This window comes from Manis pentadactyla, chromosome 9 (assembly GCF_030020395.1).
Source record: "Manis pentadactyla isolate mManPen7 chromosome 9, mManPen7.hap1, whole genome shotgun sequence".
Taxonomy (NCBI): Eukaryota; Metazoa; Chordata; class Mammalia; order Pholidota; family Manidae; genus Manis; species Manis pentadactyla.
This window is the reverse complement of record NC_080027.1, coordinates 42,218,178-42,243,624: the sequence shown is the minus strand read 5'-3', so window position 1 is coordinate 42,243,624 and position 25,447 is coordinate 42,218,178. Positions and strand designations below refer to the sequence as shown.

The following is a 25,447-nucleotide window of genomic DNA, read 5'->3' as shown; positions in this document are numbered from 1 at the left end:
ATCAGGTTTTGTGGGATTTTATTGTTTCTTACTTTAAGATTTCACATGTAAGTGAAATCATATGGTATTTGTTTTTCTCTGACTTATTTCAGTTAGCATAATGTTCCATCCATGTTGTCACATATGGAAAGATTTAATCCCTTTTCATGGCCAAATAATATTCCACTGTATGTATATGTGTGTGTGTATATCCATTCATCCATCAGTGGACACCTAGGCTGTTTCCATATCTTGGCTATTTTAAATAATGCTGCAGTGAACATGGGGGGTGCATGTATCTCTTCAAGTTAATTTTTTCATTTTCTTTAGATAAATACCTAGTAGTGGAATTACTGGAACCATCATACTGTTTTCCATAGAAGCTGCACCATAAATTCCTACCAGCAGTGCACAAGGATTCTCTTTCCTCCACATCCTTGCTAATATTTATTTATTATATTTTTTACAGTAGCCATTCTAACAGTTGAGAGGTGATATCTCTTTGTGATTTTCATTTTCATTTTCCTGATGATTAGTGACTTAGAGCATCTTTTCATGAATCTATTGGCCATCTTTTTTTAAGTATCATTGTTGACCATCTTTATCTATTTGGAAAAATGTCTATTCAGATCTTCCCATTATTTAATCAGATTTTTTTTTGCCATTGAGTTGTATGAGTTCTTTATATATTTTGTATATTAACCTCTTATCAGATACATGATTTGCAGATATTTTATCCCATTAGGTAGGTTGCCTTTTCATTTTACTGATGGTTTCCTTTGCTGTGCAGAGGCTTTTTAGTTTGATGTAGTCCCACTTGTTTATTTTTGTTTCTGTTACCTTTGCTTTTGGTGTCAGGTCCAAAAAAAATCATTAAGAGAGATGTCTGGGAGCTTACCACCTACGTTTTACATAAGATTCATGTCTTACATTTAAGCCTTTAATCCATTTTGATTTAAGTTTGTATGTGGTATAAGGTAGTGATCCAGTTTCAGTCTTTTGCATATGGCTATCCATTTTTCTAGCACCGTTTATTGAAAAGACCATCCTTTCTCCATTGTATATTCTTGGCTCCTTTTTTGTAAATTGACTATTAATTAATTATCTTTAGTTTTAATTTAAAAAACTGTTTAGAAATAACAGAGCTGATAAACATTTGTCAGTAAGAATCGGAGGAAATGTGTGGTATAAACAGTGTAAGCTGGGACTTATTTCCCTCCTGTGGGTTTGAGGTAGTTCACAAGTATCTTATTTTCTGCTGTTTAGGGGACTGGAAGATCCTTTCTGGTTAAATTTTAACTCAAAATGAGAAAATATCTCCAATTGCATTATCTGTTTTTTTCTTTAAAGAATATTATTTGCACTTGAGTAGACAGTACTCCATTTTTGTGGCAAAGCTATTAATTAACACAGTTGAAGAAAAGATGTACTAAGTGCATGAATTCATGAAAGGATGTAATGTTCAGGGTCAGTCTGCTTTGTTTTAAATTCCCTTGTTCAGGAAATTGAGAGTTGTGCTAAAAGTACAGTCCACTTATTCTTTTGTCCTTCTAGGTTTCAGCACGAATACCAGTGGGAATAGTATTTTTGGAAGTAAACCAGGACCTGGGACTCTGGGAACTGGGCTTGGTACAGGATTTGGAACAGGTAAGGAACTGTACCAAAAGATTTAGGAAGTGATACAACTTAGTTTTCTAATTGCTGAAACTAAAGACCTCTGTTTGATCATATGCCTGGAAATAAGAGACCTAGCTTTTCATGATTACAAATGGTTTTATAAGACATTCCCAGCAGTTATGCTTTACCAGGTTTTAAAACATTGGCACATTCATTTTAGTGGCTAAATACTCCGTTTATACAAAAAGTTTGTTCTCTTAAAGTCTTGATCTGTCTGAGATTTTTGGTATTTAATGTGAGACTTGTTAATATGATAATATTATTAACTTTTAGTTTCCCTGTGCTACTTCTAGAACAGGGAATTGAGACATTGAACTGTTTATCAAGTAGGCTTTATTACCCTAACGATAAACAGAGCAGTAAGAGCACAAGCTGAAGTAATTAACAAGTACTCTGAAGTTTTGCAAGGTTTATGCATAACTTTCCATTCTTTTACTTTGATATAGAGCCAAAATATCATGCCTTTGTCTCTGTGCCTCCTGTTGGTAATTATTTTTTCAGTGCCTTTGAAGACATTGACCCTTCTGTCTGCCCAGCTATTTTAAGCAATTGGAGGGTGGTGGTCATGGTCATGAGTAAGTGCTTCAGTACAGTTCAGTAAGGTTGTTTAAACATACAATTTTGCCTACTTTCTCAATTCATTTGCCTGTAGGTGTGGTCGTTTAGTTACAAACCATTTATGTTTATGGTCTCTGCTTCTGGTGTCGAGTTAGTTGTCTTTGCTTCTGTGCTCTGGTCATTTATCTGGCATGTACCTTTTAATAGAACCTCATTTTGTACTCTTTGAACTAGTTTCATTTTCTTTTTAAAGTGGAAAAAGTGCTTGTTAAATGAATCAACAGTGCCAAAGTCTTTCAGCTGTGAAGTAACAGCTATTTAAAGTTTGACGTGTATCTTGTCAGCCCCCTTTGTATACATTTTTCAAACATGCCCATCTATACATACACACATACATGTTTGTACATCTGTGTTTTACATGTAGAATATTTTATCCTTAAATAGAAACCGTATCTGTGTAAGTGTTCTTTAAACCAAAGACTGAGATACATTAGTTGGTTGGAATATTAATGTAGTGGGCTGCAGTGAGCATTTTAAAGAAATGAACTAGAATTTAAAAAATCATTTTACTTAACAAGGCTAAGTGTCATTTTATTTAACTTTTGTTTTAGTTTTGCATGTGTATGTTTTGGGTCTCAGTGTATTTCATATTGTGTGCTATAGTAAAAAAAAATGTTTCGAACTGAAAGCAACTACCTTACATAGTATTCTGTATTTTTTCATTTCCTGTGACATTTGGGGCATTTCTTTTCTTTCGTCAGTATTGATAGGTAGGTAGGTAGGTAGGTAGGTAGGTAGATAGATCTAACTCAGTCTTCAAAAGTAACTGTTTAGTATCCGATTGTGGTATACATATACATATAGCACATATAGCACACCATCATTTAACTTTTTCCCTGTTGATGGACATTTGAGTTATTTGATGGCATTAGCAGTGCAATAATGAAGATCATTGTTGCAGAATTTTGTATGTGATACTATTACTATAGGATTGATAATTAGAATTGGAATTGTTGCCAGAAGATACACGTATTTTGAAATGTGGTCAATCTTGCTAATTAATTTGCCTTCCTAAAAGAACGCCAATTTGCATTTTTGCTCACATTATATTAAAGTGTTCATTTTTCCATGCCCTTTCCATATTGTTGGGTCTTTTTATCTTTCCATGCATGATAGTTGAAATTCGTATAATCTGATTTGCACTTCACTGATTACTGGTGAAGGAAATCCTTATGTATATTTACTCACCATTTGAACCTTTCAATTCCCTATTTACAACATTTGATGATTGTTTCTTAATTTATTTTTGAGTGTGCTTTATATACCGTAGATATTAATTCTTTGATTGCATGGTAGAGTCTCATTTGAGCCCTTTACCATCTAATTTCTACCACATAAATTTTGCAACAAATAAAAACTAAACTTTAGTTTTTTGTACAGTGTGATCTCTAAACTTAAGGAGATTATACCATCTAACATCAGTGTTCTCTTCTAATCCAAGAGAAAAAATTGGCTTTGGTGTGGGCAAAAGCAAGGGCATTTTGAAGGGTAGTTTTAACTCTTGACAGTTTATGAACCGTAAACCTAATGCCCTGGGTAAGATGTTACTCCAATGTCTGTTACAGATATTTCTACCAAGTCTTTATGTTTAGCATTTAATTTTGTTCATGGTACTTTATGTACAAGTTTTATTTGTATGTGGTCAAAATTATTCTCTCCTCTTTGGCTTCTGGGTCTTACAGGTTAATGATTAGCAATGCTTTGTCCTCTAGTCCAAGATTATAAAAAATCCTATCAACAATTCTTCTGATGCTGTTGTCTTCTATTCCACAATAATGTAATATCAGTCTTTTTATTAATTTGAATATATTCAGTTCTCCTTAAGTAGTTCTACCTTACAATGAATCTCATTTTTATTACTGTTATATATTCCTCAGTCACGCTTTGTCTACATAAACTAAAAGCCAAAAATTGGCTTTGGTGTGGGCAAAAGCAAGGGATTTTTGAAGGGCTGATGAAGATTTTGCCCCCCTTGCCTTAGCAGCAGTAGCAGTGGGTAGGAAATGAGAATGTTAGAATCACCGAGCACTTCATGTACCTCAGGTACTTCATGAGTAGTTGACTACAGAAATATTAACTGTTCAACTACAAATAAGTTATTTTGTATACTCTTAGATTTAAACCGTCAATCTTAGTATAAAATGTTTTCTGTTATCCTTTGATGTGTGATTGCTCCCTCTCCCTACAATATGTACTCAGACTAAGGAACACTCAGTAAATCATGGGTATATCAGTTTCTTGTTTCACAGTAATATATTAATAAACTATCATTAGCACTATCAGTAGTATGTCATTTTCTTGGTAGTTAGTAATATTAAGAAGTTTAGTTCTTAAAAATTAGTAAGTAATTAATTTAAGGGTACATCTAGTAAAGTTTATACTAAGATATATATAGAAAAATATATCCAAAGCTAAAAGCTACCATAGATAAAATTAAATTCTAACATTCATTAGAAGATCTCAAAAAGAATATTTTCATTTTCACTTTTTCCTTGCATATCCTTAGAGTTTCTAGGGCTTCTACCATGGTGTCCCCTTCCCTCAATATGTCTTTCTTATGACTCCTACAGCTAATTATAAATACAACACATTTCATAAATTGACATTATCATATATCAGCATGTCCTAGCATTTTTCCATCAATAAACTGCAGCTGTATGCAGGCACATAAATTTATAGTAGTCCCTTTCTAGGTCATATGAACCTCCCATTGCCGTGTAATTTTTTCGTGGGTTACTGATATATGGTAATTTTCAGGCTATGTCATGGTTCTTCATCTATCGCTGCTGCAAAGTGAGGGAAATACATACCCATCCAGAACAGAAGTTATCCATTTTATATGTTAGGGTTTCACCTAATTTTGGGGGGCGGGCAGGTAAGGAAGTGTTCATTTCCTTCCTGAAAAAATTAAAAATCCTGAAATGCTGTAAGCTGTGTCCTTTGAGGAGTAATATAATTTTAGTTTTTCTAATGATTTGGGACTTTAAAAGAAGTCTTATCCTCAAAATTGGGCATTATAAGATGAAGTAATACGATCACTACATTGTTGCCTTCTTGTTATTAATGAAGTTGGACATGGAATATTTTGTCCATTGAGTAGTCGTCCTCACTAACTTGTATTGATTCTGTGAATATAAACTTCCTATCCCTTTTGTAATCTCAAAGCAGTTTCTATTTGATATTTTTGACTTCCAAATACATTTTTGAAGTCGTTTTCCTGGTAAACCATCTCTCTGACAAGATGCATTGATATATTAAAAGGACCTTCCAGATTGTCAATAGTGTTTTGAGGAAGAGTGAGTGGAAATTTTTTTTTAATGTATGCCAAAGCTTATTCTTAATGAAATTCCCCATTTTACATTTTTTAAATTGCTGCCAACAACAAGGTCCATAAGCAAGATTCATAAGACTTTAAAACATTATGTCTATGCAAAGGATTTCCCCCTGATGAAAATAAATTCTTAATCTATCCAGTCTGATTCATACTGAAACTTGAATCTGTTCAGTAACCTCATTATAAGCATTAGCTTTTTTTTTTTTTTTTTAGGTATCATTGATACACAATCTTATGAAGGTTTCACATGAGCAACATTGTGGTTTTAACATTCACCCATATTATCAAGTACCACCCACACCCCATTGCAATCACTATCTATCAGCATAGTAAGATGCTAATGAGTCATTACTTACAATACATTAGCTTTTTATAAAGCAAAAAGTTTGCCCAAAGTAGTTTTCATGAGATAGTATACTTGAAAGTGTTACTTTTTGCTATTCAAAGATGTATTGGCTTTGTTTTTTTATAGTTTAACCTATATGTTAATCAAAAAGATGACATTGTGATTCATTCAGTTGAGTGTTATCATTTGCAACACTGAAATTTAAGGAGAATTGAGTGTTTTTTAATTCTTCCAAACCCTGTTTTACTATAGAATAGCAGTTATGAGTGCTCATTGTATTGTTAGATGACCCAGGTTTTAACCCCAATCTCACCATTTATTAATGTTTGTGACATTGAACTAATTACTAACCTCTTTTCTCATCTATAAAATGGGGATATTTCCTACTTTCTTCTAAATGCTTAATATGTATATTCATTTTAATCTTAGATACGTATCTAAGTTATGTATTATTGTCTTATGTTATAGTTGAGGAAATTGAAGCACAGAGAGGTTAAATATTTTGCCTTTGATGTATATAATGGAATCAGTACAGTGCGTAGCATATAGTTAGCATTACTGTATTAGCTCTTTTGTTGAAATGAATGGTCATTTTGAAGTTTCCAAATGTATTATATTTTTAAGTAACTGACCTCTGGCATAACATTCAAAGGATCTTCTGTGGTGCTTTTTCTTTCCTCTTGTCTCCATAGCTCTTGGTGCTGGACAGGCATCTTTATTTGGGAACAACCAACCTAAGATCGGAGGGCCTCTTGGTACAGGAGCCTTTGGAGCCCCTGGATTTAATACTACGACAGCCACTTTGGGCTTTGGAGCCCCCCAGGCCCCAGTAGGTAAGTGTCAATCACTTTAGAAGGCTTTGCTCAGTTTATTTCTTGCCAGTATCTCACTTGCTAACCTGATTTTCTACCCATACCAATGCAATACATTAATGCACATCTTTAAACAATCATGTGGTGCAGAAGGGCATGTAATTGATCCTGGCTTTACCTGCTTCCGCACTCCCAGACCTAGTCCCCCAGAGAAACCAGTTTTGTATGCCTTTTCATCTGGTATATGGTTAAGTTCATGTCTCTAAATGATGTGATTAAATTGATATGTTTTGATTTATTAAGTCTAAGTAAATTAATTGTAGATGAGAATTTCACTCACTTGTCACCTCTGTGTTTATTCACTTCTTCCAATATAGCTATACTACTAACTCTCTTAAGTTTAATCTGTTGAAGTGTTTTCATTCATTTAAATACCCCTTCCCAGTTTTTGCAACATCTTCCTGCCACCTTTATTATTATTTGACTTAAATTACTTTTTAGCTTAAATGTCTTTTTGTTTTTAAGAAAACTAAGTTCTACTGGAAATAAAAAACAAAATCACCTGGCATGAGTAGAGTAGTAAATGAGATAGAGAGTGGGAGGAAAAGAAATGTCTACCATTAAATCAGTGTCCTGTACTATCATGATCTATGTATGATATTTTGAGAAGCATAAAGCAAGTTTTAGCTGTGTCCTTAACATTTTCTTGTTCTGTTAACTAAGAGGTAGTATTTCTTGAGTCCCTTTGGTCAAGTAAGGGTATTAGTGCCCTTCCCCATCCTTCTTTTTCCCTCATTTATTCCTTTGCCATCTTTATATTTTTATATTGATAAAGTTGATGACATGTTCTGCCCTATAACTATTACTATCTTAAGTTACAAATGAACATGGCATTTTATTACAATTATGAAAACATTGCTGCCCAGCCCAGTATATTTCTTAAACAGCTTTTTCTTTCTCCTGGAATTTCTAGTTATTTTTTTCTCCTTGCATTACCAACGCTTACCATCTTCCTAAACTAGTCCAACTTCTTAAACATGGTATCAGAATTCTTTTACCCTAGATAGAATGTTCTCCTGCAACAGTGTGGACTCTGATTATTCCCTAGGCCTTCAGCATTGCTCTGGGATATTTCTTTCAAATCTACTCGGTAGGAACTGCTGCATCCTGGATATACATTTTTCCTCTTTATTTATATCCTGAATTTTCTGAAATGTATTTTCAAGGGAGGTATACATGAAAGGTAAACTTTGACTACTTAGAAATCTGAAAATAACTTCATTTATTGCTCACACTTTAATGTTATGGAATTCTGGTATGAAAATAATTTACTTTCAGAGCTTCGACTATATTCCTTCTTCCATTAAGCATTACTGTTGAGAGGTCTTGTTTTTTCTGATTCTTGAGACTTGTTTCCCCTGTCCCCACAAGCATTTAGGATTGTTCCTTAGTTTTGAAATTTCAGTGATTTGCTTAGACCTTTTTTATCTTCATGCTTGATTTTTAAGCTGTGCTTCTACTTTATAGATTTTTTATTATAAATCAGCTTTTTATCTTTTTATTTTTAGCCTCTAAGAATCCTTTCTCATTCCCTGAAAGTTCCTTTTTCAAGCATCTGCTTCTTAGACGCAGTTTTGCCTTGAAACTGAATTTATCAACTGGCATTCAAAGTGGTTTTTTTTTTCCTTCTTAGGATTCTTCTGTTCCTTATATCTTTGGGATTATTCTTGCTGTGATCCTACTCTTTAATGCTCAGTGGTCTTTACCATTCATATTGAATAAAAATTTAAAAGCTCATTGGTAACTTATGTATATGGGTAGATCTTGGTTACCAGAAAGCTTCACTTTAAGGTAACTACCTGTTATGTAAGGGTCCTCTAAATGTTAGAATGCCACATTCCTAGATCTGGGATGATGTAAGTACTCAAACTAGTTGCCTTGTTCTTTTCATACATTAACTTGGTTTCATCAGAGGCATACTGGTTATTTTGATTTATCTGTTGAACTACAGGAATTAGGATGACAGTGTGTAGTTGTCTTTAATATTTTGCACTGATTTTCTACTTTCTGTGTCATTTCCCCAAACTTGTTCTTGAATCCCTGACTTTCCTGAGATTCTCCAGGGCAGGTATGCTCCATTTTTGGCTCTATTTCCCTTTCACTATACTCTATAGTTTGTTCTGTGCTGCATTATAACTCTTCTTTCTACTCTTTCTCCTAGTAATTATATTTTCTCATCTGTTCACTTGCTACCTTCCCATTCTTTGTTATTGTGTGTTATATAGATTTATTTTGTTTTAACCATAGATTTTAATTAGGTCTTTGGAGGGCGAGAAGGTGAATCAGAATTCCTTTTGATCTCTGAACATAAGAATCAGCTTTATGGCACATGGGAGTTGGCAGTGTGAGAGATGAGAGAGAGCTTCCTCCTAAAACCACATATAATACAAAAATATAATTAATACAACTAATCGTGAAAGAGCAACAGGAAAGAGGATGGCGCCAAACTGCATACACCTGGAGAAAAGAATAAACCTCACGGAACAGGGTAACGTACCAAAGCCATGGCCCGGTGGAACCCAAGCCCTTCCCCCACCCCTGCTCACTAGCGGGAGGAAGAGAAACAGAGCAGGGAGGGAGTGGAGGCCTGGGACTGCTGAATACCTAGAGCCGGAGATCTGCACTGGGAGCACAACTCTACATATCATGGTGCATTCATGGTACTCTCATGATCAGGGGGTTGGAAAGCTAAAAAAGGCAAAATACCTGGAGAGACTGAGATTCCAGCCACTTGAGGAAAGCATGGATCCATATCTGGCTGCTCTGGGACAAAAGAAAGGCAGGCAGTCTGAAAGACGTCCTAATAGCAAGAGGGCTGCTAAAGGGGCAAGGATTGCCCAGAGCTTACTACTCAGGAGAAAGGACAGGTAGACAAAATTGTCTGGATGTACTCTGCACAGCAGGTTGGGAACTTTCACGATCTTCAGGCACTCCAGCTCCCTGGCTGGTTACACAGCTCCAAGGACCCCCTCCATGATACGCAGCCTACTGCCCCTTTCTCCTGGCCAGCCCCACCTGGCTCTGACCGGCAGACCCTGCCCTGGCGTTAGGCCAGCCAAAGGGAAGCCCCGTCTACAGCAACTACAAACGCAAACCATAGAGGCTTATACCTGTGTGCTCAGCTCACTGGTTTTGGCAGTGGAGACAGGCATAGCAACCAGGAAGCAGGAAACAGATCTTGCCTCCCCCCAGGCGCCAATACCACTCCCCTGCAACCCCAGACATTGCTTCAGGGGCTGAGGAGCTCCAGAGAGTAGAGCTTCTGAGCACTAGAGGGCGCCATATACAAATATGAAACTCCAAAGGAACCTGGTTCAAAGTAAAATGAATACACCACCTGAGAAAGATCCAAATGAAATCGACCTCATGAATCTTCCTGAAATGGATTTCAAAATAAAAATCATTAACATGCTCATAGAGGTACAGAAAAATATTCAAGAACTCAGGAATGAATTCCAGTCAGAGATCCAATCATTATGGAACACAGTATCAGAAATGAAACATACAGCGGAAAGTTTTAAAAGCAGATTAGATATGGGGGAGGAGGTGATAAATAGAATACAAATTAGAGAAGAGGAATACAAAAAAGCTGAGGCACAGAGAGAAAAAAGGATCTCTAAGAATGAAAGAATATTGAGAACTGTGTGACCAATCCAAATGGAACAATATTTGCATTATAGGGGTACCAGAAGAAGAAGAGAGATAAAAAGGGATAGAAAGTGTCTTTGAAGAGGAGGGAGTTGCTGAAAACTTCCCCAATCTGGGGAAGGAGATAGTCTCTCAGGCCATGGAGGTGCAGAGATCCCCCAACACAAGGGACTCAGGGAAGACAACACCAAGACATAGTAATTAAAATGGGAAAGATCAAGGGTGAGGACAGACTAAAAGCATCCAGAGAGAGAAAAAAGATCAAATACAAAAGAAAACCCATCAGGCTGTCATCAGACTTCTCAGCAAAAACCTTGCAGACCAGAAGGGAGTGGCATGATGTATTTAATGCAATGAAGCAGAAGGACCTTGAACCAAGAATACGTTATCCAGCAAGATTATCATTTAAATGTGAAGGATTGATTAAACAATTTCCAGGTAAGCAAAAGCTGAGAGAATTCACCTCCCACAAACCATCTCTACAGTGTATTTTGGAGGGACTGCTATAGATGGAAGTGTTCCTAAGGTTTAATAGCTGTCACCAGAGGTAATAAAACCACAGTAAACAAAGTAGAACAGTTATTTACTAAGCAAATGCAAAATTAAATCAACTATCCCCAAAGTCAATAAAGGGATAGACAAAGAGTACAGAATTATGATACCTAATATATAAAGAATGGAGGAGGAAGAAAAAGGAGGAGAAAAAAAGAACCTTTAGATTGTGTTTGTAATAGCATATTAAGTGAGTTAAGTTAGACTCTTACATTGTAAAGAAATTAACCTTGAACCTTTGGTAACCACGAATCTAAAGCCTGCAGTGGCAATAAGTGCATACCTATCAATAATCACCCTAAATGTCAATGGTCTGAATGCACCAATCAAAAGACATAGAGTCACTGAATGGATTAGAAAACAAGACCATCTATACACTGCCTACAAGAGACTCACGTTAAACCCAAAGGCATACACAAACTAAAAGTGATGGGATGGAAAAAGATATTTCATGTAAGTAATAGAAAAAAGCAGGAATTGCACTACTTACAACAGACAAAATAGACTTCAAAACACAGAAACTCACAGGAGACTAAGAAGGACATCACATAATGATAAAGGGGTCAATCCAACTAGAAGATATAACCATTATTAATATCTATGCACCCAACACAGGGCACCTACATATTGAAACAAATACTAACAGAATTAAAAGGGGAAATAGACTGCAATACATTCATTCTTGGATACTCCAACACTCCACTCACTCCAAAGGACAGATCAACCAGACAGAAAATAAGTAAGGACACAGAGGCATTGAACAACCCATTAGAACAGATGGACCTAACAGACGTCTACAGAACTCTACACCCAAAAGCAGCAGAATACACATTCTCAAGTGCACATGGAACATTATCAATAATAGATATACACTAGGCCACAAAAAGAATCTCAGTATATTCAAAACAATTGAAGTTTTACCAACCAGTTTCTCAGACCACAAAGGTATGAAACTAGAAATAAATTACACAAAGAAAATGAAAAATCCCACAAACACATGGAGGCTCCACAATGTGCTCCTAAATAATCAATGGATCAGTGACCAGATAAAAACAGAGATCAAGCAATATATGGAGACAAATGACAACAATAATTCAACACCACAAAATCTGTGGGACACAATGAAGGCTGTGCTGAGGAAAATATATTGCAATACAGGCCTACCTCTGGAAAGAAGAACACTTCCAAATGAACAGTCTAAACTCACAATTAACAAAACTGCAAAAATAATAACAAATGAGGCCAAAAGTCAGTAGAAAGAGGGACATAATAAAGATTAGAGCAGAAATAAATAAAATCGAGTTGAATAAAACAATAGAAAAAAAATCAATGAAAGTAGGGGCTGGTTCTTAGAGAAAATTAACAAAATAGATAAACCCCTAGCCAGACTTATCAAGAAAAAAGGAGAGTCAACACACACAAACAATCAGAAATGAGAAAGGAAAAATCACTACGGACACCACAGAAATACAAAGAATTATTAGAGAATACTATGAAAAATATGCTAACAAACTGGATAACCTAGAAGAAATGGACAACTTTCCAGAAAAATACAAACTTCCATGGCTGACCCAGAAAGAAACAGAAAATCTGAACAGACCAATTCCCAGCAACAAAATTGAATTGGCATCACTCTAATATGAAAACCAGGCAAAGACACCACAAAAAAAGAAAATTACAGACCAATATCCCTGATGAACAGATGCAAAAATTCTAAACAAAATATTAGCAAGCCGAATTCAAAAATACGTCAAAAAGATCATCCATAATGCTCAAGTAAGATTTATTCCAGGGATGCAAGGGTGGTACAACACTCAAATCCATCAACATCATCCACCACATCAACAAAAAAAAGGATAAAAACCACATGAACATCTCCATAGATGCTGAAAAAGCATTTGACAAAATTCAACATCCATTCATGATAAAAACTCTCAACAAAATGGGTGTAGAGGGCAAGTACCTCAACATAATAAAGGCCATATATGACGAACCCACAGCCAACATTATACTTAACAGGAAGAAGCTGAAATCTTTTCCTTTAAGATCGGGAACAAGGCAAGGATGCCCACTCCCCACTTCTATTCAACATAGTACTGGAGGTCCTAGCCATGGCAATCACACAAAACAAAGAAATAAAAGGCATCCAGATTGGCAAGGAAGAAGTTAAACTGTCCCTGTTTGGAGATAACATGATATTGTACATAAAAAACCCTAAAGAATCCACTTTAAAACTAATAGATCTAATATCTGAATTCAGCAAAGTTGTAGGATACAAAATTAATACGCAGAAATCTGGCATTCCTATACACTCACGATGAACTAGCAGAGAGAGAAATCAGGAAAACAATTCCATTCACACCTGCAACAAAAAGAATAAAATACCTGGGAATAAACCCAACCAAGGAAGTGAAAGACCTATACTCTGAAAACTACAAGACACTCATGAGAGAAATTAAAGAAAATACCAATAAATGGAAACACATCCTGTGCTCATGGATAGGAAGAATTAGTATTGTCAAAATGGCCATCCTGCCTAAAGGAATCTACATATTCAATGCAATACCTATCAAAATACCAACAGCATTCTTCCATGAACTAGAGCAAATCATTCTGAAATTCATATGGAACCACAAAAGACCTCGAATAACCAAAACAATCCTGAGAAGGAAGAATAAAGCTGGGGGGATTGTGCTCCCCAACTTCAAGCTCTAATACAAAGTCACAGTAATCAGGACGATTTGGTACTGGCACAAGAACACACTCATAGACCAATGGAACAGACTAGAGAGCCCTGATATAAACCCAAGCATATATGGTCAATTAATATGTGATAAAGGAGCCATGAACATACAGTGGGGAAATGACAGCCTCTTCAACAACTGGTGTTGGCAAAACTGATAGCTACATGCAAGAGAATGAAACTGCATTATTGTCTAACCCCATACACAAAAGTAAACTCAAAATGGATCAAAGACTTGAATGTAAGTCATGAAATCATAAACCTCTTAGAAGACAACATATGCAAACATCTCCTGAATATAAACATGAGCAATTTCTTCCTGAGCGCATCTCTTTGGGCAAGGGAAACAGAAGCAAAAATGAACTCATGGGACTACATCAAACAAAAAAGTTTCTGTACGGCAAAGGACACCATCATCAGCAGAACAAAAAGGCATCCTACAGTATGGGAGAATATATTTGTAAATGACATATCCAACAAGGGGTTAACATAGAAAATATATAAAGAACTCACCTCAACACCCATAAAGCAAATAACTGGATTAAAAAATGGGCTGTGAATATGAACAGACACTTCTCCCAAGAAGAAATTCAGATGGCCAACAGATGCATGAAAAGATGCTCCACATCACTAATCAGGGAAAATGGAAATTAAAACCACAATGAGATAATCAACCCTCACACCAGTAAGGATGGCCAGCATCGAAAAGACTAAGAACAACAAATGCTGGCGAGGATGTGGACAAAGGGGAACCCTCCTACACTGCTGGTGGGAATGTAAGCTAGTTCAACCATTGTGGAAAGCAGTATGGAGGTTCCTCAAAACACGAAAAATAGAAATACCGTTTGACCCGGGAATCCCACTCCTTGGGATTTACCCAAAGAATACAACTTCTCAGATTCAAAAACACGTATGTACCCCTATGTTTATCGCAGCACTTTTTACAATAGCCAAGATATGGAAGCAACCTAAGTGTCCATCAGTAGATGAATGGATAAAGAAGAGCTGGTACATATGCACAATGGAATACTATTCGGCCATAAGAAAGAAACAAATCCTACCATTTGCAACAACATGGATGGAGTTAGAGGGTATTATCCTCAGTGAAATAAGCCAGGCGGAGAAAGACAAATGCCAAATAATTTCCCTCATTTGTGGAGTATAACAACGAAGCAAAACTGAAGGAACAAAATAGCAGCTGACTCACAGAATCCAAGAAGGGATTAGTGGTCACCAAAGGGGAGGGGTGTGGGAGTGCGGGTGGGGAGGGAGGGAGAAGGGGATTGAGAGGTATTATGTTTAGTACACATTGTGTTTGGGGTCACAGGGTACACAGTGTAGCACAGAGAAGGCAAACTGAATCTGTGGCATCTTACTACACTGATGGACAGTGATTGCAATGGGCTATGGGTGGGGACTTGATAATATGGGTAAATGTAGTAACCATATTGTTTTTTCATGTGAAATCTTCAAAAGAGTATATATCAATAATATCTTAATAAAAAATTTTTTAAAAGAATCAGCTTTATCATTAAAAATGAAATTTTCATTTTATTGATTTTCCTTAGTTTTGATTACTTTTAATACAAGGAAGTAATATTATAACTTGCCATTTTTACCAGGATAGCTTTTTTTTGAGTAGTGTGAGAAGAATTTATATAAGGTAAAGTACACACTCGAAGAAAGGGGAGTACAGGCAACCTCAGAGATGAGGTGTGTTTAAGGGTTTATGTATCATTTGGGGTTTTTTAATAGGGCCTTGTGGGTAGGGGTCAGCATAAGGCATGGTGTATACATGTGATTCATAGCTCCTCTGAAGTTTTGTTTCAAGAATAGGGTTATTTAGGTGCCTGTGTTGACCCTGGTCTTGGTATTCTGTATCCACATGGGTTCATTTACTTTGGAGGTCTGTCTCTTATCATGGTTACAAAATAAAAAAGTTACTGTTTTATTAAAGCATATTCTTACATGCAAATCCATTCTTCTGAAAGCTGTTCAAGTTGTTTCTCCCCTCCTCCTCCTCTCCATTCTCATTTGTTTTCCTCTGTATTCATTCTGTTATTAATTTAATTCATTGTTGATTCATTCATCAAAATTAGAATGAATGCCTACTTTGAAGCAGAAATCAGTCAAAGGGAGAAATAAAGTGGGAGAAATTCATTTATTGCTTACAAGTAATAATCCACTTCTGCTCGCCCATGTCTCTAGGGACCCAATGCAAAAGCCTAGATAGGTTTTTAAATGGTTTTTAATAATACATCTTTTTACAAAGCCAGTTAAAAGTTCTGACACAAGAACTTAATACTCAAGTTGTATACGGTAGTGTTACTGCCCATTTAATAATAATTGTATTGCCTTTTAGAATGTGTTTCTTTGCATTATAGTCTTACCTGGAAGGTGTTGTAGAACTTGTGAGTGCACCCTTACTGTGGGAGTCTAATTTGTCTTAAAAACCTCAGTTACGGTTTCCCAGGACAGTCCAGTCCATTGTTTTTGTTCAGGACTTTTAGAAACCAAAACCTGCCTCTGTAGAATTTCCACCCAGTGGTTCTACTTTTGCTCCTTTAGTTAAGCAAAACCAATCTAATTTCCTTGCAGTAACCCTATTGTCTTTCTTCTAGAGAAAATATAATCAATTTCTTCTGTTCTCAGGAGACTTCAGTTTTATACTTTTTTTACCTATCCCTTTAAGTCATTTGGTAGTGTTGTGGTTTTCAGTATGTCTTCAAATTATTATGACCAGAATTGAACATAACACCTATAACTGGTGTTCATGCTTGCTTGTTCTCTTATTGTTGTATATATATATATCAGCTGTCTTTTCTGTTTTTTAGTAATACAGTTAACAGAGAAGATTTAATATTTAAACATATAAAAAATTTTTTAAATTCTCACACTTTCCTAAGTATGTTTGGATTTTTAAAGAAGTTTTTATTCTTTTGAGCAAGCCCAGGTAGAGTTACCTATACTTGTTAATGATGGGATCACTAATGCAGGTCAGTGTTTTTCTAATGGTTAATTGGTAACAAACTGACTAGTGATAATAAGAGTTCTTTTAAAATATCCAGGTTTTTTTGAATCTCGTTGAATGGTCCATAGAATAGCATTCATTACACTGTGTGGTACTGTGTACCAAAAGCTACTTTTCTGTATTTTTTTCTCCCCAATAGTCTTAAATTGGGTTTAGTAACTGTACACAGATGATTTACTATATGTTCGCTGTTTTTTTTCATTTGTTTAATTATTTGTTTTTTATTATTATTATTTAAAAATTTTATTAAGGTATTATTGATATACACTCTTATGAAGGTTTCACATGAAAAAACAATGTGGTTACTACATTTACCCATATTATCAAGTCGCCATACATAACCCAAAGTCACTGTCATCAGTGCAGCAAAATGCCACAGATTCACTATGTGCCTTTTCTGTGCTACACTGTTCTCCCGTGATCCCCCACACCATGTGTACTAAACATAATACCCCTCAATCCCCTTCTCCCTCCCTCCCCACCCGCCCTCCCCTTCGGTAACAACTAGTTCATTCTTGGATTCTGTGAGTCAGCTGCTATTTTGTTCCTTCAGTTTTGCTTCGTTGTTATACTCCACAAATGAGGGAAATTATTTGGCATTTGTCTTTCTCCGCCTGGCTTATTTCACTGAGGATAATACCCTCTAACTCCATCCATGTTGTTGCAAATGGTAGGATTTGTTTCTTTCTTATGGCCGAATAGTATTCCATTGTGCATATGTACCAGCTCTTCTTTATCCATTCATCTACTGATGGACACTTAGGTTGCTTCCATATCTTGGCTATTGTAAAAAGTGCTGCGATAAACATAGGGGTACATACGTGTTTTTGAATCTGAGAAGTTGTATTCTTTGGGTAAATCCCAAGGAGTGGGATTCCCGGGTCAAACGGTATTTCTATTTTTCGTGTTTTGAGGAACCTCCATACTGCTTTCCACAATGGTTGAACTAGCTTACATTCCCACCAGCAGTGTAGGAGGGTTCCCCTTTGTCCACATCCTCGCCAGCATTTGTTGTTCTTAGTCTTTTCGATGCTGGCCATCCTTACTGGTGTGAGGGTTGATTATCTCATTGTGGTTTTAATTTCCATTTTCCCTGATTAGTGATGTGGAGCATCTTTTCATGCATCTGTTGGCCATCTGAATTTCTTCTTTGGAGAACTGTCTCTTCATATCCTCTGCCCATTCATTAATCGGGTTATTTGCTTTTTGGGTGTTGAGACGTGTAAGTTCTTTATATATTTTCTATGTTAACCCCTTGTTGGATATGTCATTTACAAATATATTCTCCCATACCGTAGGATGCCTTTTTGTTCTGCTGATGGTGTCCTTTGCCGTACAGAAACTTTTTTGTTTGATGTAGTCCCATGATTTCATTTTTGCTTTTGTTTGCCGTGCTCACGGAGATGTGTTCAGGAAGAAGTTGCTCATGTTTATATTCAGGAGATGTTTGCCTGTGTTGTCTTCTAAGTTTTATGGTTTCATGACTTACGTTCAGGTCTTTAATCCATTTCACGTTTACTTTTGTGTATGGGGTTAGACAATAATGCAGTTTCATTCTCTTGCATGTAGCTGTCCAGTTTTGCCAACACCATGCTCGCTGTATTTTTGTTTGTGTGATTTCATTTTATTATTCTAGTTTTTTTTTTGATGGCTCAGAGGTCTTTAATTTCTTTTATACCTATCATACCATGGTTTCATAGGGAATCGGTTCTAACAGTTCGTGTTCCTTTCAGTTGGTCTCATTGAATGTGCTGCTCTGGGTGAAGCAGGCTGGCACTTCAGTTGAACCCAAGTATCTTCCTCTTTGTCTTCCTTCTTTTTCTGATTGTTTTCATTCACACACTCCAGGAAGATATCCCCAGCTCTTAGAGTGCTTAATATGCTTAATACATTAATTCTCTTGGCAGGAACCTTGCCCTTAACTTGTTTGTTTACAAGAAGGCCAGTAGCATGCTGGGTAGCATTGTAGACTGTTCCAGATTTGCCATGGTAACATTTGTAAGGCATTCCTGTTTGAACAGTGCACTTCCCCTTGGTGTCTGCACTATCACCTTCCTTGTAGATTCACAATTATGTGGCCACAAGATCACTCTTTGTTTTCTATAAGGCCTAAAGAACATAGAGCAGGTGCATCTCCTCTTCCCCTTTGTGTTGGTCATTCTGGCAAATTACTGGAAGGTGGTTGTTCTGGCTGGAAAACTACTGCGTGCTCTTGAAATTGACAGCTCCTCTGGTTTCACAATCCTGAGCAAATTTGCACACTATCCTTACATATCATCATACAGTGTTTTAGTATTTAATGAATATATCTGATTTTAAGAAAGCTTAATCTCATCAAGGTGGATCTGCCCCTTTTTCATTAGTTCAGCTATAAACTGTCTCTTCTGCATTTGTTACTGTTGCTGCTACTGTGTTTTTCCCCTATTTTCAGAATGTTTGTTTGTGGATTATCTTACTGTATTTTGGCTTTAGTCTTATTTTAAACATTTATAATGAAAAAAAGTATTTTAATCTCTAAGGTGACTTAAGGTGATGTGATTTTTTAAAATCAATTTTGGAAATACTTATCTGTTACAAATTTGCTTCTTAATCAGGGTTTAATGCAGATAGTTGTGGGGTGTTTTTCTGTTTTCTTACTACTGTATACAATTGTAGATCATTGTTTCTTGTCTGTTCCTAAATTCTCTGTGAGGGATGTATCCTTACACTTTGAAAGAAAAGCTGACTGGGGTGATCTTTCAATTTTTACTTAAATGGAAATAATAAATGTATCAGAATATTTTAACACCCATTTTCATTTTTCATATGTTGCCTTCTTCCTATATATTAGTTTACTTAATATTTTTTAATTCTAGAATTCTTACTTATTAAATTAAGGCAAAGATACTTATTTCCACAATGAAACACACTGGTTTTAAGAACTACCCATAATGTTGATATGTCAGGATTTTTACACTGTTTAATTAATGTTGGACATAAGTTATTTCCAAGTCTTAACTATTACAAATAATATTCAGTGAACCCATGTATTTCTTTTTTTTGTTTGTTTCTAGTTTAATTAAGTCCTGGGATTAAATTTCCATGATTGGAGTTAAGTTAAAAACATAAAAGCTGTATTTGCTCTGTGTATTGTCATATTGTTTCTTTTAGACAGATTATCCAATTGTAATGTTTCTAGAAGTAAAGACTATTAACTCCTTTTATACAACTATGCCATTGACAGATAGTTAATGAGGTAGGTGTAAAATATTTCTTTAGGGTTGTTTTAATTTTCATTTCTTTGACGATTAGTGACAGTGAACACCTAGCTAAAATTTTGTGTGTTGTCTGTTATGAAATGTGTCCTCATATCTTTGACCCATTAATTTGATTATTGATTTTCTTCACAGTGTACTTCCCTGCTCCCCCTTGTAGTGCCAGTGAGTGATTCCTAACATCTCCAGAAGGAGTATTGAGTTCTCTTGCTATAAATGCACTAGATCTTTGCCCTGATATCTTGCTTTTTCTTTCCTTTTTTTAAAAAGCTTTGACAGATCCCAGTGCTTCTGCTGCCCAGCAGGCTGTTCTCCAACAGCACATCAATAGTTTAACATACTCACCTTTTGGAGACTCTCCTCTCTTCCGGAATCCCATGTCAGATCCTAAGAAGAAAGAAGAGGTAAATTTAAGGGTGCCTTTGTAAAATTTATTCTCAGAGCTGGAGACACTAAATGTTTAGAATTTCTTACATATATAGCCTAAGCAAAGTAAGGTATAATGAAGTTCTTAAGACACATTATTTATGGTTTTCACTAAGTAAGGTATAAATTATTTTTGCTGTATCTAGAAGACAACATGACAAACAGTGAAATGAGCATTGGACTGGAGGTGAGGGCTGAGACTTTTCAACAGCCTTGAAATAAGGCAGGTATTATTCTCATTTTATAATTGAGCAAACTGAGACTCAGATAGGCTGACTTTTCCTAAAATCATAATGCTCATAAGTGGCAAATCAAAATCTTTTCTCCTGATTTCTACACTGCATCATCTTAATATTTTATGCTCTAGTGGCAAAGAAATGATCCTTTGTTCACTGGTGTGACATTTAAACTAGTGTCTGTTTAATCTTGTTTTCTCACTTACAGTCTATGAGACATTGAGCATGCCTTTGCCTCTCTGAATGTGTTTCCTCTTCTATAAATGGGAATAGTTAATACTATTATTGTTGAGAGTTACATGAGACTATGCATACCTGGCTTATAGTGAGTTGTTCAGTATACAGAAATTATTATTCAGTCATTATATCATCTCAGCCCTCAGCTGGTCTTAAATCTTGTAACTCTATATAATGAGAAGCAAAATACAAATTTAAAGTGCTTCTAAAGTGCCAGGTAAATATAAGTCAAAAATTATGTTATTCATACAACGTAATTTTAGGTGCCTAAATGTGTGTTTGTTACTGTGTTCAGCACTGAGGATTCAAAATGAAAACAAAAGAAATTACTCACTTAAGAGCTTGCTATTTAGTGAAGATGATCAGCCCTGTGTTTAAATTTACTCAAGCTCAATATAATATAAGTAGTAATAAAATAGAACAGCCCATCAAATGATAAGTAGATAAGCAAATATTGTATATCTATACAATGGAATATCATTCAGCTATAAAAAGGAATGAAGTACTGACACACAGTACAACGTGGATGAACCTTGAAAACATGCTAAGTGAAAAAAGACAAAAGGTGACATGATTCCATTTATATAAAAATGCCTAGAATAGGCAAATCCATGGACAGAAAGTAGATTCATGTTTGCCAAGGGATAAGGGGTGGAACTGGGGGAGGTACTTGGTTTATTTTTTGGACTGGGAGAAATGTTCTAGAATTAGATAGTGATGATAGTTGCACAACCTTATAAATAATTAAAACACTGAATTGTATGTGTTAAGATGGTGAATTTTGTCTTAATAAACATTTAAAAATGAAAGAACACAGATTCTTGGGTGAGTTTGTTATAAGGCTTTGCAGAAAGGTAACATTTAACTTTTTTGAGTCTGTGTATAGAAGTTCGTAGATACAGTTCAAGACATTCCAAGCAAAGGCACATGCAAAAGAACTGCAAAAAAAGATCTGGGAAGGTTCATTGTTACTTAAGTGTAAACAGTCTACATTGTAAAGAGAAGAATAAATTGTGACAGGTTTTATATGATAGACTTTGTTTCTAATGGTCATATCATATAATCCCTTGTATACCTATTGTTTAGGAAAACAAATGTATCCGAAAGGTGCTATAGAAACAGTAAAAGTGCTGTCAAATCAACCTTAAATTTTAGTTTACTTATATCTTTCCTCTACTCACCAAGCAATTCAAATGCAGTATCTCAATTATTTTTTAAAACAAGTCAGACCATTAAAAATGGGGGCTGGAGAGATGAGTAAAAATTGGTTATAGAGAAACAGTAGACAGTTCATTAGCATTCACACACAAGCAAAGCTGAGTGTTCACATCCTTGTTTTTTGGGAGCTAAGACTTAAAGAGGTATCCAGTGGGTGAGTAGCAGAGATGAGGTTTGACCTCTGGTCTTCTGATTTTTAAGGCCAAAACCATACATTCAAATTAAACTAGAACTTCCCTTGATGCTTTTGTTTTTCAGAGATTGAAACCAACAAATCCAGCAGCCCAGAAGGCTCTCACCACACCTACTCATTATAAACTGACACCCCGCCCTGCCACCAGAGTCCGACCAAAGGCTTTACAAACAACAGGCACTGCCAAGTCACATCTCTTTGATGGTCTGGATGATGATGAACCATCCTTAGCTAATGGAGCATTCATGCCCAAGTGAGTTTATTTTTGTTAGCATAAATTAAATGTAAAATGTTAGTATAAGCCAAGTATAAAATAGTATATAATTATTCATTTAAATACACTGCAAGTGTTATGCAGTTTATATTTTGTTTTGTTTTTTAATTTAAAAAATATAGATCAGAGAATAATAAAAATGACCTGATCATTCCCAGGGATAATCATAGTTAACATATAAATATTTTGATCAACATGCTTCTAGTTTCAATTATGCACATTTTTCTGTTTTGTTTTTTAGAAGTTAGTGTTCACATAATTTTATTTTATTTTATTTATTTTCTCAAGGAAATTATGGATTTATTTTTCTTCATAAAATAATCAAAATTTTTGTATGGCCAATTCTATCATTAAAAGGCAAACAGGCATACAGTAAGTTAGGAATAACTATCAAGTGGTTAGGAATAACTATCAAGTGGTTAATGAATTGATATCTAGTCTTCAGTATATATTACAAATAAGGAAAAAATAAGATGTTCATCAAAAATGAGAAAGTCCATTTGTTAATAAGTATATGAATACCATCTCAACTTCACTTGTCTAGGGAAATGCAAATAAAAGTTAAAATTTCTCACTATAGAGGATTTCTCACTATACAATTTCTCTCTATAGAGGACTACTATTTCTCATTATAGAAGATGATGTAATGTATTTTGACTTGTTTTTGGAAAAGTTAGAGACTTTGAAACTGTGTTGCAGTATTTTTTTTTTTTTTTGAGAGGGCATCTCTCATATTTATTGATCAAATGGTTGTTAACAACAATAAAAGTCTGTATAGGGGACTCAATGCTCAATGCACAATCATTAATCCACCCCACATAATTTTATTTTAAGCAGGAGAAACTCTTTTTGTACAATTCACATTGGCCAAATTGATCAAGAAGAATACACACATTTTAAAATTCCTGGGCAGACATTGAACCAATAATGAAATAATTACACAGAAAAATGTACAACAACATAGAAGAGTTAATAAACATTGAAGATTACACTTAAATTATGCATTAGAGCAAATATGCCCTACAGTGTTGATAAATATGCATCAGAGAAAAAATGCTGAAGAAAAGTACGTACCAAACTGTTAACAGTAGTTAACATCTAGAGATGTAATTTGAGAGCATTTCATTTCTGGGTTGTTTATTTTTCTAGGTAGGTAGTCACACACACACACATACATAGGCTTTTAACAGCAAGTACTTTCCTAATCAGAAAGAAAAGTGTGGTGTCCTTTTATTTAGTATTGGACAAAAAGTTGAAATTTATCACTTATAGTTCTTTGTCTATGAATGTTGTTTAAAAATTACCACACCTTTCCTTAAAAATATGGTGGTTTGCTGCATTGTAAAAGATAGAAAGTCTAATTTTATACATTTCTTAGAACTTCATTGGATTATTTTGAAGGCAGGGACTGTCTTCATGTGTATGTTGCCAGCATTTAGCGAGATGTTTGACACAGTGGATAAAAAGAGCTTAGATTCACCAATCCAGCCATCAGATCACCAAACAACTTTGAGGGCAATTTCACCAGGTCTCCTTAGGATTTGCAAGTATAATATACAAATAAAAAGGATGAGGGGGAGACAGTGTACATTTTGCTTCCTGGAACCCCACACTTACCTAGTTTTCTTCCTATCTTACGGGTCACTCCTTCTGTCTCTTTTGCTGGTTCCTCTTCTTTCCATTCTTTTAAAATTGGACTGAGCCCTGGGCTCAGTTCTTGATAACATTTTCTTTACTCACTCCCACAGTGATTTAATTTATTTCATGGCTTTCAATATCACCTGTAGCCTGGTGATTCCCAGCCCTTCTCAGCATTTCCACTTGGAGGTCTAAGAGATATTTAATTCAGAATTAAAATGTCAAAAACTGAACTCCTGATCTTCTACCTCAAAACTGTTCCATCTAAAGCCTTCCCTCTCTCAGGTAACTGCATTTCTATCATTCTAGGTGCTCAGGCCAAAAATTTTAGAATCATCCCTGACTTTTTTGTACATCTCACATCCAAGCTGTCAGCAAATCTTTGTTATACCTTCAAAGATTGCCCAGAATCCTTACCACTTTATGGCTCTGTAAATAGTTTACTATCTGCAGTAGCACAGATAGTAAAGGGCTCATGAGGAACTTATGGCCAGCACTAGAACAGTGCTCTGTTTGCTCTGAAAGACAAATTTAGTGAACCTTACCAATGCCATGTCTTTTTCCTTTTTCCTTTTCTTACTAGTCAGAGGGAATTTACTATAGAGTAAGCTGGTACATTTTTTTATTCTGAATAACAAAATTTGGTAATTTTCTTTAATACTTCTTTTTCATTCCTTCATTCAACAAACATATATCAAGAAACTACTAAGTGCCAGGTGTAATGGGCACTGGGAATGCAGCTGTGAACAAGACACATTCCACTACCATTGAGTTCACAGTCAGTGGGGGAAGAGAAATGTCTTGCAGAGTAATGAAAAGTGAGACAAGTGACAGAAGTAGAGATTGCCACTGTAGGTGAGACTAACAGAATGATGAAGGAAAGCTCCTCTAAGGATATCATTTAAACTGAATAGGGATAGGGAGAACTGTCAGGAAGAGGGCATATTTTTATGTTTCTGGTTGTAAATACACACTTCAAATGGATATGATTTTATTTTCCAGTAATCATTTCAGTGTTTGTTTCACACATAACCTAACTGATGGAATTGTATTCTATCATGTAATTACTAAATTAATGGCTTTTTTCACTTACGTAAAATACTAGAAAATGCAAGTTACTGCCTGCTGGTAAGGGAGATGTCTAGGAGAGTACAATGGAGCAGTTATGAGG

The 25,447-nt window shown here is 35.5% G+C and overlaps 1 protein-coding gene and 1 pseudogene across 7 annotated transcripts in view; one reads left to right on the top strand and one right to left on the bottom strand.

Moving 5' to 3' along the window:
* Window positions 1-25,447, top strand: part of NUP98 (nucleoporin 98 and 96 precursor) — a 110,614-nt gene that overhangs the window by 37,730 nt on the left and 47,437 nt on the right. For all 7 annotated transcript variants that reach the window (XM_057507256.1, XM_057507260.1, XM_057507258.1 and 4 more), the window contains 4 exons: window positions 1,534-1,626; window positions 6,647-6,787; window positions 20,325-20,458; window positions 22,430-22,617. In XM_057507256.1, the coding sequence (XP_057363239.1) occupies window positions 1,534-1,626; window positions 6,647-6,787; window positions 20,325-20,458; window positions 22,430-22,617 (556 nt within the window). The remainder of the gene's footprint in view (window positions 1-1,533; window positions 1,627-6,646; window positions 6,788-20,324; window positions 20,459-22,429; window positions 22,618-25,447) is intronic.
* Window positions 18,482-19,218, bottom strand: LOC130684752 (60S ribosomal protein L21-like; annotated as a pseudogene).